The following is an 18,420-nucleotide window of genomic DNA, read 5'->3' as shown; positions in this document are numbered from 1 at the left end:
GTCTCCCTCTCCTCTACTGCATGACTCCCCATCATTCTTTTCTCACAGCTCCCCTCCCATCTTCCCTCTGCCTGGTGCTAAAAATGGAATGGATTTTCTTTTCAAAAATTATTAAAAGCTCTCTATCCCTGGATCCCTCCCTCCCTCCTCCTGCTGCTGCTCGTTCACTGCGACCCCTTCCCAAATTTATTCTCTCACACACACGCACACACACACAACTACTCCCCCTCTCTGCACTACCAGTGAGTGTGCACAGCCCAGTGACCGAGCAAAGCTATCCCTGCCCCTTGGTTACAGTTGCCAGGCACTTCAGTTAGTTGGGACCCTCCCTCCCAGCAGCTGACACAGTGCAACAAACAGGAACAAATTAGGCATTCAGGGGGGAGTACCACAGTATGCATTCCATCCCAGAGTGAGAATCTGGACTATTGCACCCACATTCTTTTCACATAGCTGTGACTGATATCTAAATATACTTTTCAAAACATTTCTGGCATTTTTCTTCTTTCCAAAGACACCTACAGTGGGCGTTACTTTCAAATGGCCACTTCAGTCTATGACATAGAAATGACTGCTGATAACCACACCAGGTGCATAGACATAGATATCAAGCTGCAGTTTCACTGTCCAACCACAGAACTAACAAAGCCAAGTTCCTGCCAAAGAGCCTGGTCAATAATTTATGAGAGTGAAGAATGGGCAGGAGGGTGATGATCTCCGAAAAGGAACAATGATGGTAATCCAATCTCCCTGTCCTCTCATGAGCTTTTGATCCTGCTCCCCACAGCCCAGCACAGGGACCCACACAGCTTCCTCTCAGCAGGAACAGTACTGGCTCACTAATTAATGGTCAGATCTGCAGGGCGAGTAATTCTCACAATAGAGCGGAGACGAGAGTATACCCCAAGGCCACACACACACGGCAATGATATACTGTATACTATAAGACACGATACACACATCAACCTAAAAGGTGAAGTCAAGGTCAGATGCTCATGAAAAAAGCCATTATATTGAAATGAAGCTGCCAGGGTGAGACATTATATCAGGTTTACCTTAATGGAGATGTTCGAGCAGAACGCCTCAGGGCTAATTGATAAGGGTCCTGTTCTTTGCTCTCTGGGACTATGGACTATTTTTATATAAAAAAAAAAAACAGGGTGCGAAATTCTTTAATTTTATTTTATTTTTTCCACTGTACAGAATGACACTGGATTTCATTACAAGGTCAATCTTCATTAACCCAGTTAGCAGCAGAGAATTACATCAGCACGTCGGGTCCAGATGTGACACTTAATGCCTCTTCAGAGAGCACAAGCACTCAGAGGGCACAGGAATGCTCATTTCACGTCCCTGTTGGCAGCAGGCTTTTAGATATCAGGTCTAGCTCCGGAGGGCGCACACTCAGTTCAGTGTGAATAGTGCCCGCAAACACACACACACACACACACACACACACACACGCACACAGACACACACAGGCATACATGCGCACACACACGCACACGCGCACACACAGATATAGGACTGGCATAACAGTGGGGGCTTTTGTGTGCTCCCCTCTGTAATCTGAACTGTCATTTCTGTGTCAACACAGTGGCGTGGTTAGCTTCATGGATACATAAACTTCCCAGAGAGGGTGGCCTATGTGTCTGTCCTAACATTGCACATAGTGTTATTTTTACATTAAACAACAATGGAATACCAAATCTTATTCAATATTAGGACACTGGAATCCATAAAAAAACATTTACATTAAGAAAAAGCCAAAAAAACCAAGCTGTTATTTACAAATGTATTATAAATAAGGAGTCATAGAAATGGTAGTGCATTAAGAAGCTGGGAGATTGTACCAGACACAGTGTGCACAATCACTGACTGATCCATGAATCTGGGCAATATTCCCACCACACCCCCATAGGGGTGGGCTGGAGTTGTGTTTGTCTCAACTGGGTGACTAGACTAGCTGGCTTCCAGTCTCTCTCACACACACCTAACCCTCAGGCTCCCCTTCTGTGCTGTGGCCTCTATCCTACCAAGAGGCAAAGAACTTACTGCCATTTCAATTTAAGCTACTTTTATGTACATCCCCAAAGGCCTCAGACACCATGTTTTTATTTTGTGACTTGCTCCAGAAATGGCAATGAATGCCTTGGTGCCAATGAGAAAAGATAAAATCAATTGTTCCTGTTTCACCACTCATAAGTTTTGGCCCCATACCATCTAAACTTCCAGCATTTCATTTCAAAACCTAAAAGGGTAGTGTAACTGCATAAGCATCTTTACAGAATGTCCCTCATCAAATGCTTGAAGAAGGCAGAAACTTGGTCAGATACAAAGGAAATTCACAACTTCTAAATCTAATCTAAAAGTTATCTGAATAACCAGGTCAGTCTGGGAAGGAGACAGATCATTTCTTTAACTCATTTCATTCCATCTTTCAGGTTGAATGACGGTTTTCCTCATGACAAGAGGCTAATAACAAAGAACCTTTATAAATGTAAAACCGGATGGAGGAGGGAGGTTAAATGGAGGAGGAGGGATCAATCACATGATGGTCAGTCACCAACAAGCAATTTATGTTAAATGGGAGTGACTGATGCCATGCCTTAGGGAGCATAAGCACATCACTAAAACCCTCTTATTTCCCATTGCGATGGTGAGGTAGATGGGGATATATTCTGGCAGATCACAGGCTGCAGTGAAAAATAAAAGCGAGCGACTAGTGTCAGTGTTGCGCTTGCTTCTGGCAAAACAACACAAGTACAATATTTTCCCACTCTTTCTTCTTGTTTCCGCAACACAGCACCTCATGTCTGTCACAGCAAGTCAGGCAGGCAGGGAGGGAGGAAACCACCATGGAGAAATGTGATGTGGATCCTCTGGCACTGGCAGAGAGTAAGCCTTGTTTAAAATGTAGGAGTACAACCTTAAACCCTTTACACAACACAAGCCACATACATGGGTTAACCATGAGTCTCCAACTGATCTTGTGGGTAGACATCAGGTTGGGTAACAAAGTAACGAGCTGAAATGACGCTGTCAATCCCATACTAATGACCGTGCCTGCCCACCTTCACTGCATCACAATGCACTGTGTGTTTTACAGCCACGCCGGTTATCATTCAAGAATGCATCACGTTCTTAACGGCTGGAGAAATACAGGGAGATTTACAACATCAATAACCCGCCGCGACCGGTTGTACAATTACTTAGTATTCAATCAGCATTATAATCATTGCTGAGTAGAGCCGAGGCCATTAATAACAGAGGCATCATCCCGTCCACGGGCCGGCCAGCCCTACTGCCACAGGGCTTTTCTGCTTTATTAATAGCACAGTGACTGCAATATCAATATCATTATTTCACACGGAGGGAGATCACCGCAAAAAAAAAAAAAGACAAAAGGAGAAAAAAAAAATCATTATGAATGAATTTATATTCTCTGTCACATAACCTGACTTACATAAGCAGCAGTATATTTAGAAGTTCATCTGGGCTGTAGCTATTCCTGCCAATGTGGGAGACAAGAAAGGGAGGGAGAGAGAGAGAGTGAGGGAAGCAGAGGCACAGAAGGAGGAGAGAGCGAGTGAATGGAGAAAGGGAGGATGGGAGGGAGGGGGAGACAGGCAGGGAGGAAGACAGAGGGATTCTGGGTCTCACATCCAAATGGGTGAGCCAAAATAATTACAGCATATGTAAAACTACTTCCTTTCTTTTATGCGGTTTAGGCTTTCCTTTTATTTTCCTCAAACATCTACTGTCAAGGGATCAGATTATAGTTTCTTCAGGTCTCACAATTAATGTTATTGATGTCTACATTTCAATATCTACATGCGATGGAGCCCATTTGAAGTAGATGCAAGAAAAGAAAAAAAGACTGATAGCAATGCCGCACTGAACAATTACTTATCAATACATTAGATCACAGGTGTGAGAGGAAGGTTAGGGAACTGAGAAATCAAGCCTGCAGCTCCAGAAGCTTCTGGGTGCTGAAATCATCAAAACAGGAAAATAGGTCCTGCACGTGAGGGCTGGAGGGGTATAGGACTCCTCTGCTCTACCAACGTCCAACTGACCTTTGCTCAGGGCACATCCACATATGCATGAATGACTTAAGTGCCCACTGATGCTTCCATCAGGAAATGCATTGCAGGAGTAGCTCTGAAATACCTCTTATTATTAAAGGAACCAGGTGCCTCACTGCTGCACAAGCACGATGACATGTGTGCTACTTTAGAAGCAGCATTTTAGGACATAGACCAAAGACACAGCAATCATTCCATCCGTTCTCTAAAGAGACCACTTCACACAACCCAGCATCACTTGTTCATTCTACTGGAGCACTGATCAGTTTGGGCCCTTTTGTTTTCAGCTGAATTACACAGCTACGCCCCTTGTTTCCCGCTCTAGCTCTCTGCCACACTGCGTGGAGAATCTTTTCTCTGAGAGCAGCAAGACCCCAACCTCACTAGAATGCTACTACTGTAGATGAATTTCCCTCCTCTTCACACATAATGCTCATGGGGGTCATAAAATTGACACCACTACTAAATTCCATGGACAATCATAGGCCGCTGCACAGGCCATTGCTAACTCTCCAGTTTAATACAGCACAGAATAAAGACACTAAGGAAATACATGCCTTAAAGAATCACACAGTTTAAAAATGATGCCAGTTACCTTGGTGATGAGGATTCGGTAGCGTTCTAGCAGGTCATGGTCACTATGGCAGTCGGAGAGCAGCTGCCACACCTCAGCTCTGAGGGCCTCCGGGACACCGGGCCGCACCAGTGCAGACAGACCCTTAGGCCGCACAGACAGGTTGCTATGCCTACGAGGCCATAGGTACAGGTTACAACCATATCAAAACAGATCTAAATAATGTAATGATTCACAAGCTTTCTCTAATCCAGCCCACACACTTTTCACAGTTTGACTGATCGAAGATGTTTTGATTATTATATAGAATTTTATGTAGGCCTAGTTATTGTTTTCTGCTGAATTTGTGTAACTCATGTTTTAAGTGTGAAAATACAGTTCAGCTAGAGTGAGGATCTACTGTAGCTACCTGTAAGGCGGTCGGTTTACTATCTGATATCAAGCCACTGATACAGTATAAGCCACTGGAAAGACACTGGCTCAGTTATTCTCAGCAAAATGAGAAAATGAAGTCAGTCTTTTCACAGATTTCTCTCTTACTGAAGTCCTCTGACCCATAATCATGTTTTGTTGTTCTATTTTCTGCATATAAGGTAATGAAATAAACAGTCATGCTGTACTATAAATATATGGACACAGCACTGAACTGTTTTGGCTTGGATCTTTTGGGGGCTACATAAATTGATGCCTCCACTTCAATCCCCATCTCCCGAGGGCATCCTTCATAGTATCTATTCATAGTACTCCTTAGACACTACTGTAGAAGGGTTTAGAAAATGCCTCATTTGGATGTCTTTCAGAAATGATATAGATAACATTTTTAGCAGAATTACTACTGTATGTAGATTACGTTATTATCAGAAAGATTTGCTAACTGTCTATTTGTCATCTGGAGCTGCTTTGATTTCAGTGATTTCAGTTTACATGAGCTGAAAGCTGTTTAAATTATTTTTAATATAATTTAGATTGATGTTCTTAAGCACTACTTTGCCCCAGAAGAAACAAATGGAGTTCTCAAGGCCATCAAAACAAGCAAATGAGAGTTGGCAGAACAAGACCAAAGTACCAAAGGTTACATAAAAATCAAGGATTGCCCATAAAACTAATCAAGGATTGTCCATTGATTATCAATGAACACAGCTGATGTTTTCTTACCATATGTCTGTGTGGCTGGCTCAGAGGTTGAAACCATCATTAGCATTTAAGCACTCTCACTCTGAATAATTAATAGTTTTCATTTTTTACCCCCTTTGATGATATGCGCAACATTAGAAAAAATGACAGTGCATATTAAGCATTGCCTCAGCAGTAACAGTCAGCGGATATTTTAGAATTCGGCGGTGTTAGCAGGGGAAACTGTGCTGGTCGTGTGCAAGGTTGAGAGGCAGAAGCTGCCAGATCACTCACCATCTGTTTAAAATACTGCCCCAAGACTCTAGAATCTTCTCCGGGCAATCTTTGGACACGTCACCGGTCCCACTGGAAATCTCACTGTCACTATCTGTAAAGAGAAAGAGAGCAGTGTCAGATGTCTACCTGAGATGTCTAAAGCAAGAATAACCCACAAACACAAAGCTTCAAGATGCTTGAAAGATAACATACACAAACAAATGAAACTGCCGCAGCTTCTTTTATTTAGAAACATGATGAAAATGTACAACATTGATTAAAGCCACTGAAAAAGAAAACTAATGAATGCTCAAGCCAGTTTTAGATTTCCCAAATGGCACTCAAAATTGCTTATCGTTAAAGGTACACTATGGAAGATTTTTACCTTAATATAAGCTTTACGAAGGCAATTTGATGATAAACAAACTTGTAATAGGCATATCGTTCACCTGGCATAGCTATACAGCATTGACGTAGTAAGTCGCTACCGAGAAAACCAGCCAGCCGAAAAACCAGTTAATCCTTCACCTCCACAAAGCGGTTTCATTGTGTTCAGGGGGGACAAGTTACGAGAAGTTTTCTATTTACAACAGCAGAGTAAAATTGAAATATATCGCGACACTAGAGGGAGCTCTACAGTAGCCAAAAATACCTAAACCTGCATAGTGTACCTTTAATGTGGGACAACCCAGCTGAACCACCTTGCTAGAGGCATAAGATGGGACAATACTGGAATGGAAAACCAAACCAAGTGATTCATCTTTCACATAATTTCTATATTATACTTAATGAAGGTTATGAAGAGGATTGTTATTTACGAGTCGTATTTCCTGGTCTGTAATCCCCATAAACACAGATGAGCGCTGCCATTCGGGTGATTTTCACCAGTCAAGGTGAAAAATGAAATGGAATAATGGGACGCTGCCATCTTCATTGGGTAAAAAGAATTCATGACTATGGACCGTGGACCGGTGCGACTGCTGGTCCACGGAGCGAAATTATGCCCGGTGCTTTGTCTGATAACTTGCTGCGCAATTGATAAAGGAACCGCAGACCGACAGAAAAAGAAAACAAACATTTCCGTAATCAGGAGGAAATAATACTTGCTAATTTGGTGTCATCAAACATAGAGGCATACAATTACAGTAAGTGGTAGTGGTATGAGCGCTCATTCAATGCATTCAGGTGCACGTCTCCACGAGAGAACGTTGGTACCAAAGCTCCACTTTAATCTGTTGGAAGGCTATGAGGTAACAACATTTAATAGAATGACATGTTCCATGGGGTTGGTAAAAGAGAAAAGTTGGATCTAACAGTTGTAAGTTGGTCACAATGTGGCATGCTACTGCAAGAAAAAGAAAAAATTGGTTTACATTTCATGCGGTCCTTTCAAAAGGGTAATGAAATTAGAATATGGAATTATGGAAAATCGCTTAAAAACTTTAGAGCTGAATATTGGGAATTGCTCAAGGGATATCACCGGGCACCTTCCCTATTTTTATTGAGTAACCCCTAGGCAACAAAAAACAGCAAAAAAAAAAAACCTTTAACCGACAAAACCTGGTTCACCAAGATTCTGCCTGACTAGTAATGTTTTCTGAATCCTTACATTCAGACATTCAAATGAAATGTTTGTGTTTGTGGGCCCTATGACCCTAAAGTCTGCCATGATTGGACCGCAGGTCAAAGAAGTCGAGAAAGGCTGCCCTACACATCACGGTCTCCCTCACCAACACCCCCTTTCTTCTTCTTCCCCCTCACTCCACAGTGATCCAACGCACTGGATTGACAAGAGAACACAGATGGTGTGGTGGAGCTGGCCATCTGGCAGAGAGAGGTCAGGTGTCAGGATGGGAGGGATCTCACATCTCATCCCAGTCAGCTGGCAGGCCTGCTATGCCAATGAGGGTTGGGTCCAAAACAACACATTCAAAATATCAAAATCAACTCTCAACTTTGTTGTGAAATTGGGAAAAACTCCATCTGTACTGAGATTGTTTATTAATCTAGGAGGCCTGCACTCCCATGGGACAACAGGACCCACAAGACCCAGTGGAACATAGTGCAGCGGGGGGGAACATTTGGGTTTTTTTTTAAGAAAGGGCAGGTTTATCTATCATCAAATATATAACATGAAATAAGTTACTACAAAATTACCTCATGTTCTAAAATCACAGACTGTTACTTTTGATTGCATGCCAGCAACATGTTTACAAACAGCAGTGCAAGTCTGGTAGGCCTGGCAGACGGAGCGGGACAAAATGTGGAAGATACAAGTGGGAGTGGGATGGGATTCTGACCCTGCATTCAACCCATCTTATTGGTATAATGAATTTCTGAAGAAAAGCTGGAAGCCACAGTGGAAAGAAACAGTCTGCAACCTCCAGCTTAAGTGGCAGATCTATGTAAAAACCAGGGTAAATCAAGCAAAAAAGGATATTTACAGTATCGTAGTTAAATCAATTCCAAATAGGCTACCATCCAGATAAAGTTCAGCTTTAGGACCCTTTCATAGGAAGGTGGAAAGGAAGGTGTGGACTTCCTACACATTAAAGGTGGGCTGGTTCTGACAAGATTTTTCTGGGTTTCCTTTTCATTTCACAAAACCCTGTATTTTTAACCGGGGCTGTAATTTTTCCTTTCCACACACAAGAAAACAAACAGACATAAAATCATGAAATAAATCAAACAAAAATGCAATGGATTATCTTCTCTTGTTATTGATGCCTTGCTGTTCCATAAGGCTTTAATCAAGCCAAATACAACATGTTCACAAATCCATATGGCTCTTCTCACTAGATATTTACATTAAAAACAACCTCCAGCAAATGCTTCCCACACAGCAACCACTTGAAAAGTCTGTATTGTGAGAAGGACAGAAAGATGAGCCTTGGGTCAAACATGAAGTAAAGAAGTGCATGAACAGCTAAGGGAGTTGAAGATAGACCTTGAAGCAGGCTTTCAACTTTACAGACTGCTTTTCTGAGTGTGGTGTGGGTGAATAACTTCTCTTAGAAAAACATCAGTGAGGAAGACTTCAATGCCATCCTCTGAATCTCTCTATACTGCAGTAAAGAGATTTTGAGTTAAGATTTTCATTGAAATAGAATTTGGGTGAAAATCAACACAAGGGAAAATGTTCCAGTTTTGTCAGTTTGGACACTGACATTCGTGCAATGCTGCCTGTAGAATTCCCAAATTACATGATGGCATCACTGTGGGTGGGAGTGGAAATGTTCTGAATACAATGTGCAAGGCCAAACAAAGAACAATCTTAGTAACAATACAGCTTCACTGCCTAGGCCCCAAAATATAATTGCCTAAATATAATTGTTCTCACATCTCCAGCAGTAAACGTCGCCATGACAACTATCTCAAACGACATTTAAGACTGTGAAGTTGCACATTTAGAATGTGGACAGGATTGTTTCGAATAACAAGTCAGTATTTGCTACACTGTACACTTGTATACAAGGTCATTAATAATTCACTGATCAAGAGAAAAAGTATTTCAAAATAAAAAAACGTCACACTCATAATGTGAAATAAAAAACAGGGACTGGGAAAACAGGGACGTGCTACGAGCAGGTCATTATACAGTAGTTCAAATGTTTGTTTTCTCCCCAAGTTCAAACGAATGAGTGAATAAAAGTGACACCCCTAGAGGCAACACATACTGTACTGTAATTCTTTTTCTCTCTCTCTCTCTCTCTCTCTCTCTCTCTCTCTCTCTCTCTCTCTCTCTCTCTCTCTGTCTCTCTGTCTCTCTGTCTCTCTCTCTCTCTCTCTCATCGAGATGACAACAAACCGGTGTTTTGTGGTATGATGTTCCTGCAGCATCAACACAAAATTATATATCCTGTATCAGAGGCAAAGGCATCTGTCTATCAAAAAGGTAAGCTGCTTCAGAAATATAAATACTGCAGTTCACATTTGGACAATGCCATACATATCCACTGTGATGGACATTCGGACAATGCCATACATATCCACTGTGATGGACGTTTGGACAATGCTATACATATCCACTGTGATGATGGCAGTTTGGCATTCCTCTGGCTGCATTTGCTGTTGATTTGCCCTCATGCAGACACAGCTCAGTCCGCATGTGGTGCTCTGTTGCTGTATAACCTTGTTCCTTTGTTGATACCAAACATTTAGCCTGTCATTTCAAGGGAACATTTCCCACATGCTCCATGGCACTACTGATGTAAGCACAGTGGCATTTCATAACAAGTATATTATTTAAGCCTGTGTACATTCATCATGACATCACTGAAAATGAGGACTACCCTTAATGAATTTGCTAGAATAAATAAAGGTTGAATGAATAAATGAATATACAGTTGCCATGTACGCATAATATTATTAGTTACATAATAATAATAATAATAATAATAATAATAATAATATTATTGTTATTACTAGTAACTCAACCAAAGTCTTGGTGACATCCTCCTTTTCCTGCCCCTGTGGGAGCTCCCTGTTGCCCTTCCACTGATGGCACCACCGAATACTCGAGAACGTAGATGACAAACCTTCCTCTGGCTCTTCCTCCTCTGTGGGGGACTGCAGGCGCCCTCGCCCCCCGTTGGTCCTCTCTGAGTGTCGCTGCAGGCTCACCACCTCCAGCATGGCATCGCCCAAACTGCTCCGCTCTCCACCCTGCTAACAAAACACCAAGTATTCATCTTCACACACACTTTCACATGTCCGTAAGGGGGACTTTACTGCCTGAAATATCCAATTTTGTTTACCACGCTTGGAGGTTAGTGCTGGCCTGGTGGGTTGTCTACTTCCACCCTTTCACACGGCACATGAATGGTTAGCCCGAGAATTCTCGTCGCAATTCAAAATTCCACTAGAGCTCCAAGCGGATTTGTACACGCAGCCTTACAACACTGTTTACAGCTCTTCGAGTCATGGTAAAATGTAATTTTTGGTACATAGCTCATTTAGATACACCAATGGTGTGGGTGCTTGCGTTTCTTTAGGAATCCGCAGTCTTGGTTTGTATAGAAATTAATATTAAGTGACACATACACACAAGAGGACGGAAACACGGGACTGGTGGTAATAGGGGGCGATCCGTAGTAACGTAGTAACGTAATATCACTACAGATTTGTATTTTCTAAAGCTCATTGGCAGACATAAGGGGAAATATTTTAAGTTACAGTAATTCAATTATATTCCAAGCAAGAGCTACAAACCTATTGTATGTGGACTTTACCAATTCTGTTAAAAGATTCTATTTCATATTTCACACTAAAAGAAAACCATATTCAGCTGAATGGTATCCCCCAATATGGCTGACCATAACTAAGAAAGAGACACGCGGCTTCCAGGGTTCCATTATGCTCAACGCTGTCAGTCATGAGACAACAAAGACTGGCCTTATGCAAAAATCGTCTGGGAGAGGCGCATACCTCTGGAGGGGCTCATTCATCATCTCATACACAGCACAAAAAAAACATTTGGATTAGCGTAATTTCCAATCCAATGCCCCCAATGTTTTTCCCCCCAAAAAATGTGTGATCTAGCTAATGGAGGGGTTCACACTTTTTACAATTTTACAGCTCTGTGGTGTGCACATACTAAAAACACGGACTTAATTAACCCAAAAACCCAACACCATTTTTTAGTTAATCCTATCACGTTCCCTTCAAGGAAGGGGCCACGTCACACATACACAAGGTTGTCAGAGCTTTCTCTTCATTTCAAGCTCACCATCAAAGTGGTGAATGCACTTTGCCCACACTGTTGTTCCTAGTGCATACTGTATATAGGTAGGTTTCAAGGGAAATCATACACTCGCCTATGCTACTTTAAAATACCTTGGAACTGTGTTCATTATTGCTGCCACAGTAAGAGTACAATAAAGCAAAGTTTATTTACTTATTTGACAACTTTAATAACAGTGAGGGATGGCATACATGTTTGCCATTTGATTTTGGGGTGCGTGGGAACATGCACACATTAATTCCGACAGAGGATAGATTCTTCAGTGACCATATTATACTTAGTGCATCAGTTTCCATCTCCTACGCCTCCAAAGATAGTCTAACCTTTGTCACCATCTTGGGGCCATGGCACCAAATATAATTACAAAGGGAAAAAAAAAACATTTATAACAATGCTAGGAGAAGAGCGAGGGAGATGGGAGGGACAGAGTGAGTGTGATAAGGACGGACAGAGAGAAGGAGGGAGAGAAGAGCGAGAGGATTCAAACAAGATTTAGACATTAATGAAGAAGGGAGGGAGCTGGCTTGAGATGGAGGGAGGAAGAGTGGGGCAAACTAACAGGGAGAGAGTGGGAGGGACCCTCGGAGACTATTACAGCAGCAGGCTTTTGCCTGCAGAGTGCAGTAAGGGGGTTCAATACAATCAGCCACTGATTTCTTGATGCCCGGGCCTTTGGAAGTCATACAAGTAGTTTTTTTGAATGACGGGCTGAATGGATTGGATGGCTGACAGAGTGTGCTGCTGCAGCTTTGAAGGACATAAAGCGCAAAAGCAAGAGGCTTCCCATCTCAATTTAATCACTAAAGTGAAAAAGCCAATTCTGTGTCCTCGACCACTCTAAAAGAGCAAATAATTATTCTCAAATCCCATACTCAATGAGGAACCATGTCAATAAAAAGATGAAGAAAGAAAATCAATAATAACAATAAAACAGTAAGGTTGGATTGGGCTGTGAATTTGCTAACACCATAATATTATCTTTTAATTAGCTTTAAACTACTGTGCCGGCACTCGTCTTTGCAGTGATGAGATAACTACAGAGGCACTAAGGCAGCCATTCAGACTGCAGCACTAATTACTTCAGTGTGATAATCAGAGCCTGTCTCTTATTAGTCCCTGCCAACACAAAGCCCACGTTTAACGCTCCACTGATTCTGGATAGGGTGTGGGTGTGGGCATGCGCACGCATAAGTGTGTGTCTGTGTGTCTGTGTGTGAGCAATGTACATTTCGAGAGAGGGAGGGCTATACATGCTCAACAACTCCAGTAGGGTCACACACAATTTAGGAATTTGCTTTTAGAACTACAAATTCCAGAAGTTTCATTTCTTTTTTTAGTCTTACAGTAAAAGGTTACATGTTCTAATCTACATGTTTGAGTTATTTTACCTTAAACATACAGTGGTACATGCTGCAAATCCAGATGACAACTGACCAGTTCGAGTTTGTGTTTGAAATCTCAAGGGACTCCTTAAGTTGCTAGACAATGTTGTCTTAGGACGTGCTGCTCTGTAGCGCTTAATGCCATACCTGTTTGAGCTTCAGATAGAAGGTCTCTGAGAAGGTCTTGCGGCTAAAATACCAAAACCTCTCGTTGGATGGATAGACACGCACCAGTGCCTCCATCATGAAGCGGACAGGCTCTACAACCTCAGTCACCACTAGATCCACAGCCACAGTCATGAAGACTTGCTTATCTGGAGAGGAGAGAGAAAGCTTAGGTTAGAATGCAAAGCATCGACACTGGCAGGTGTTGAGCATCTCACTGGTTTCTGCATCTAACTAGCACTGCATTACTACCGTATATGTCACAGTTTTGAACTCCTGAGAAGTGACGTACTGGTGTACCATACCACAATGAATGTACCGTATGGTGGTGCATATGACCAACACAAATGTTTGACACCTTTTAGCCTACCCGACTTCAGGAGGGCAGGCTAGCATGAACAGACATGCCCACTTTGGAAAGAAACACATATACTCCTTATCGGTCATGGTGAAATTTAAATATAGCATATCAAGACGAGTGAAACGGCAGCAGTAGTCATAATTGCACAAAGCACAAAAACTGGTCAAATTTAACTTACAGCATTTTTTGTAAAGCTTGAGTAAAATGATCAAAAGACCAGTTTAACGATCTGGTAGCAGAGTATAATTTTAAACAAAAAGAGTGAGAACAAACAAATATCAACATAAAACTGAAATATTTCAGGCTAGGTCCTGTTTCTGAAAAATGCAAGAGGACAGTTACTCCGTCGAAATTGCAAGGAGTTGTCGAGGAGACCAAAAACAACCAAACTAGAGCAATATCTCAGGAAGAAAGGATTGTTTTCATTCCCTCTCCCAGGCAAGAATTGTGCTGAATTACTCAGAGGATAAGGCGTGATGGAAAGGAGCAGGGAGAGGCATAATAACCAAACTGTGAAACAGAGGAACAGTAACCTATTTCACACAGAGGACTTTTATTATTTCAATTAACGGAGAACAAGGCAAAGCAAACACCAAGCTTCACAATAACAGAGCCCAAAATAGATTCCCATCAGGATGGTCAGGCATACATAATAAACGCTAGTTTTTTGGTGAGATGGGGTGAGTGCAAGCAGCATCTACTCAAGCCCTCAATGCCACAGTGTTCACTGGGAACTCTAGATGAATGGCAGGAAGCAAAGAAAGACCAAAAGCAATTTATTTAACTTGGGCTTTGGATTTCATTTTCTATGGATTCAGCTAAAGGTTACTAAGCAAAGCTTGGTGTGTACTGTACTGTGCCATGCAAGGTCTGGCCACCAATGACTGCGTTTACATGCATTTTACTTTGGTATCCCAGATATGAGGCTTATACCAATTTATCATATTCAGTATATGGTGTTTACATGAACACGATTAGTATCATAGATAAAGAAACTATTTCTACATCAATGATTAATATCCCTCTATATATGACAAGTAGTAATATCCCAGTAACTGATTCCAGTGTTCTATATATTATCTCTGGTTCAAATCTGAAATCTATCAAGCACGTAGAATCCTTGTCAGCAACGGTCAGAAACCGGGATAATGCTACACCGTTTCTTTTGGAGTACTCTAGGTAGCATAGCCGGATTTCTCAAAATCGGGATAAGGTCTTAAAAGCCTATTTTGGTCAAGTTCAATCAATGTTAACCAATGGGAGGTCATCCCCACATGATGTCATTAATCTGAACCTATCTACAATCACCATCTCATGAATTTTGTTGACTTGACTCTTGACTCGAAACACAAAAGGAAAATTCAGCCTTTTAAGGCGGCAAATATTTCCAATACCGATGAGTGTTGTGCCAGTTTCCGTCTTAGGGTTAGGCCGATGGACAATGTCATCATCCATCGTGATGGTTGACCAACATCACAATGGAAAGCAAAATAGGTTAAAACGTAAACATGTTTCCCTGGAATTGAAATTGAGCCTTGAACTGATGCAGGGTAGCTTACTTAACTACTGTAGCTTTACACTCCAATACCAGTTACCAGAGTTACCACTGTTCATTTAGCACCACAAATGACTGGGTCAAGCTGGTGACCTCTGTTCATTCAGCACCACAAACGACTGAGTCAAGCTTATGAACTCTGTTCATTCAGCATCACGACTGAGGAGTCGGACGTGTGTGTCTATGAGTGCTACATTCTCGGCCAGCAGCGAAGGAACAACAGCCGAACTTACCACACCCTGGCGCACTCAAGTGGACATTTATCTATTCCCCAGGCCTTGCGTCCATCAGTAATACTCTGGCGCCTGCGAGTCGCCTAGCTCTGGGGTGTGATCTTGGTGTACACCAATATATTATCACAGCCGCGCTGTGCTCACCAGAGCTGCTTATTGTCAGCTTGTTCATCAAAGTCAAAGTCAGCTTTATTGTCAATTTCTTCACATGTTCCAGACATACAAAGAGATCGAAATTACGTTTCTCACTATCCCACGGTGAAGACAAGACATATTTTGCCAATTTAGGTCCACAGACAACATAACATTCAAGTAAACAAAAAAGTAAGTAAATAAGTAAATAAGAGGGCACATATAATAATGAAAAAATAAGAGCAGCAAAATTTGGTTGAAATTGTGCATAGACAGTCAATAAAATACTAGTGCAAAGTCAGGCCAATAAAAGGCTTGGGTAGTTCTGTTTGACCTAAGTAAGAAAGAAAGTGGCATAGTGGTGCAAGTTATGTAAGAGCAGCAGAAGTGTTGTGTTTTCAGGACAACAACACCAAGTTGTAAAGTGTACAAGTGTGCAAGTGGAGTAGTGCAGGCGGCCATTTTGGGTCCAATGTCCAGGATGTTATGTAGCTGAGGGTGGAGGGGGGAGAGGAGGGAGAGAGTTCAGCATCCTTACAGCTTGGTGTATGAAGCTGTTGGTGAGTCTGGTAGTGCGGGAGCGCAGGCTTCTGTACCTCTTCCCAGAGGGCAGTAGATCAAACAGATTGTGAGCGGGGTGACTTGCATCACTCACAATTTTGGTCGCCTTGCGGGTGAGGTGGGTGGTGTAAATGTCCTTCAGGGAGGGGAGTGAAGCACCAATAATCCTTCCAGCTGTGTTCACTATGCGCTGCAGGGCTTTCCTGTTGTATTCAGTGCAGCTTCCGCCCCACACAGCGATACAGCTGGAGAGGATGCTCTCAATGTGCCTCGGTAGAATGTGGTCATGATGGCTGGTGGAGCACTTGCTCGCCTGAGTTTCCGCAGGAAGTACAGGCGGCGCTGAGCTCTCTTCGCCAGTGATGCAGTGTTGGTGGTCCAGGAGAGGTCTTCACTGATGTGCACCCCCAGGAATTTGGTGCTGCTCGCTCTCTCCACCACAGCACCGTCGATGGTCAGTGGCAGGTGTTGGGTGTGACCTCTCCGGAAGTCAACAACAATCTCTTTGGTCTTGCTGACGTTCAGCAGGAGGTTGTTGTCCCTGCACCACGTGGTCAGATGGTCGACCTCCAACCTGTATTGAGTCTCGTCGCCCTTAGTGATGAGACCCACCAGAGTTGTGTCGTCAGCAAATTTCACTATGTGATTGTTGCTGTAGGTTGCAGTGCAGTCATGCGTCAGCAGGGTGAAGAGCAGCGGACTGAGCACGCAGCCTTGGGGGGCCCCTGTGCTCAGTGTGATGCTGCTTGAGGTATTGTTGCCAACACGTACTACTTGGGGCCACTGACAGAGGAAGTCCAGTAGCCAGTTGCAGAGGTAGGTACTGAGTCCCAGTTTGTCAAGTTTGCAGATGAGTTGTTGTGGTATTATGGTGTTGAATGCAGAACTGAAGTCTATAAACAGCAGTCTCACATATGAGTCTCTTTTTTCCAGGTGGGTGAGGGCTGGGTGGAGGGCAGAGCAGATTGCATCCTCTGTAGACCGCTTGGCTCGGTATGCAAACTGGAAGGGGTCCAGGGTGGGGGGGAGAATGGCTTTGATATGTGACATGACAAGCCGCTCGAAGCACTTCATGATGATGGGTGTCAGTGCCACAGGGCGGTAGTCATTGAAGCAGGATGGAGCAGTTTTCTTCGGCACAGGTATGATGGTGGCAGCTTTGAAACATGATGGGACGATGGCTTGCTTCAGGGAAGTGTTAAAGATGTCTGTGAAGACATCCTTAAGCTCCCCTGCGCAGTCCTTCAGCGCACGACCTGGGATGTTGTCTGGACCTGTTGCCTTACGGGTGTTGATAGCAGCAAGTGTCCTCTTCACGCTGTCGGCAGAGAGGCACAGGGGCTGCTCATGTAGAGGGGGATGTGTCTTCTGTGGGCAGGTGCTGTTTTGTGCTTCAAAGCGAGCAAAGAAGCGGTTCAGGTTGTTGAGCAGAGGGATGTTGCTCTCATGACCACCAGCCATGGTGCACAGCACCCCGTGGTGTGTTCTTGGTGAATGCTGGTCCACTGCTGCAATGAGGGCTGTGGTATACGTGTCCCCATTGGTTAACGCCAAGAGAAGGTAAGGTTCTGACTTTAACCCTTCTAACATCATTGACTCCTTGGACCTGACCAATTGGGTGACTTCAGAATGTCTAAAAAAGGACTAGTTTATTGCGGAGCAGCCTGACATTGGCTAAAGTCTGTGAAAAAAATCCCTGAGACGAGTGATTGGAGAAGTTACACAGTCAATGTGTCACACAGTCAATGTGTCACAATATAGCAAGGCATGAAGCAGAAGAAGGATAATAACCAGTTGTAGACTTTATAAGGATGCAGCACCAATGTCCATGAATCATTTCCACAAATTCCTCTCTCATTAGCTCAGTGAGAGCATTGCAAACCTCGACTCTCAGTGCTTCCCTTAGCTCGCGTACTCACTGGCAACCTGCCATATGAGTTTAAAGGGGAACTATGCAGGTTTTCTTTTTACCTTAATTTACCTTAACAGCTTCAGAGTCATTGGAATGGTTATATGACTTTTTTCGGGTTGAATGGTGGACGTCTCGCTTCCCCCTAGCGCCTGTGAGCGGAAAAAAACACCCTTGCAACTTTGGACCGGCGGGCCGACGGCCTCAGTGTCAGGAAGTAACGAGTGTAATGAATTGCTTTACTGAATTTACACACATATACGCCAGGCACCGGCTAGAACAATGTAGCGATGGAGTTTCTCAATCATTCGTCAAAGCCAGTGAAAAG

The 18,420-nt window shown here is 43.0% G+C and overlaps 1 protein-coding gene across 5 annotated transcripts in view; it reads right to left on the bottom strand.

Moving 5' to 3' along the window:
- Positions 1 to 18,420, bottom strand: part of rabgap1l (RAB GTPase activating protein 1-like) — an 89,191-nt gene that overhangs the window by 56,731 nt on the left and 14,040 nt on the right. For 4 of the 5 annotated variants that reach the window (XM_042111936.1, XM_042111941.1, XM_042111939.1 and 1 more), the window contains exons 10-13: positions 13,324 to 13,490; positions 10,590 to 10,719; positions 6,070 to 6,163; positions 4,684 to 4,834 (exon numbers count right to left, since the gene is read on the bottom strand). In XM_042111936.1, the coding sequence (XP_041967870.1) occupies positions 4,684 to 4,834; positions 6,070 to 6,163; positions 10,590 to 10,719; positions 13,324 to 13,490 (542 nt within the window). The remainder of the gene's footprint in view (positions 1 to 4,683; positions 4,835 to 6,069; positions 6,164 to 10,589; positions 10,720 to 13,323; positions 13,491 to 18,420) is intronic. The other variant, XM_042111938.1, reaches the window with a different exon arrangement.

The sequence above is a fragment of the Alosa sapidissima genome, chromosome 12 (assembly GCF_018492685.1).
Source record: "Alosa sapidissima isolate fAloSap1 chromosome 12, fAloSap1.pri, whole genome shotgun sequence".
Lineage (NCBI taxonomy): Eukaryota > Metazoa > Chordata > Actinopteri > Clupeiformes > Clupeidae > Alosa > Alosa sapidissima.
The sequence above is the reverse complement of the archived record's forward strand: the minus strand, read 5'-3'. Positions and strand labels throughout refer to the sequence as shown.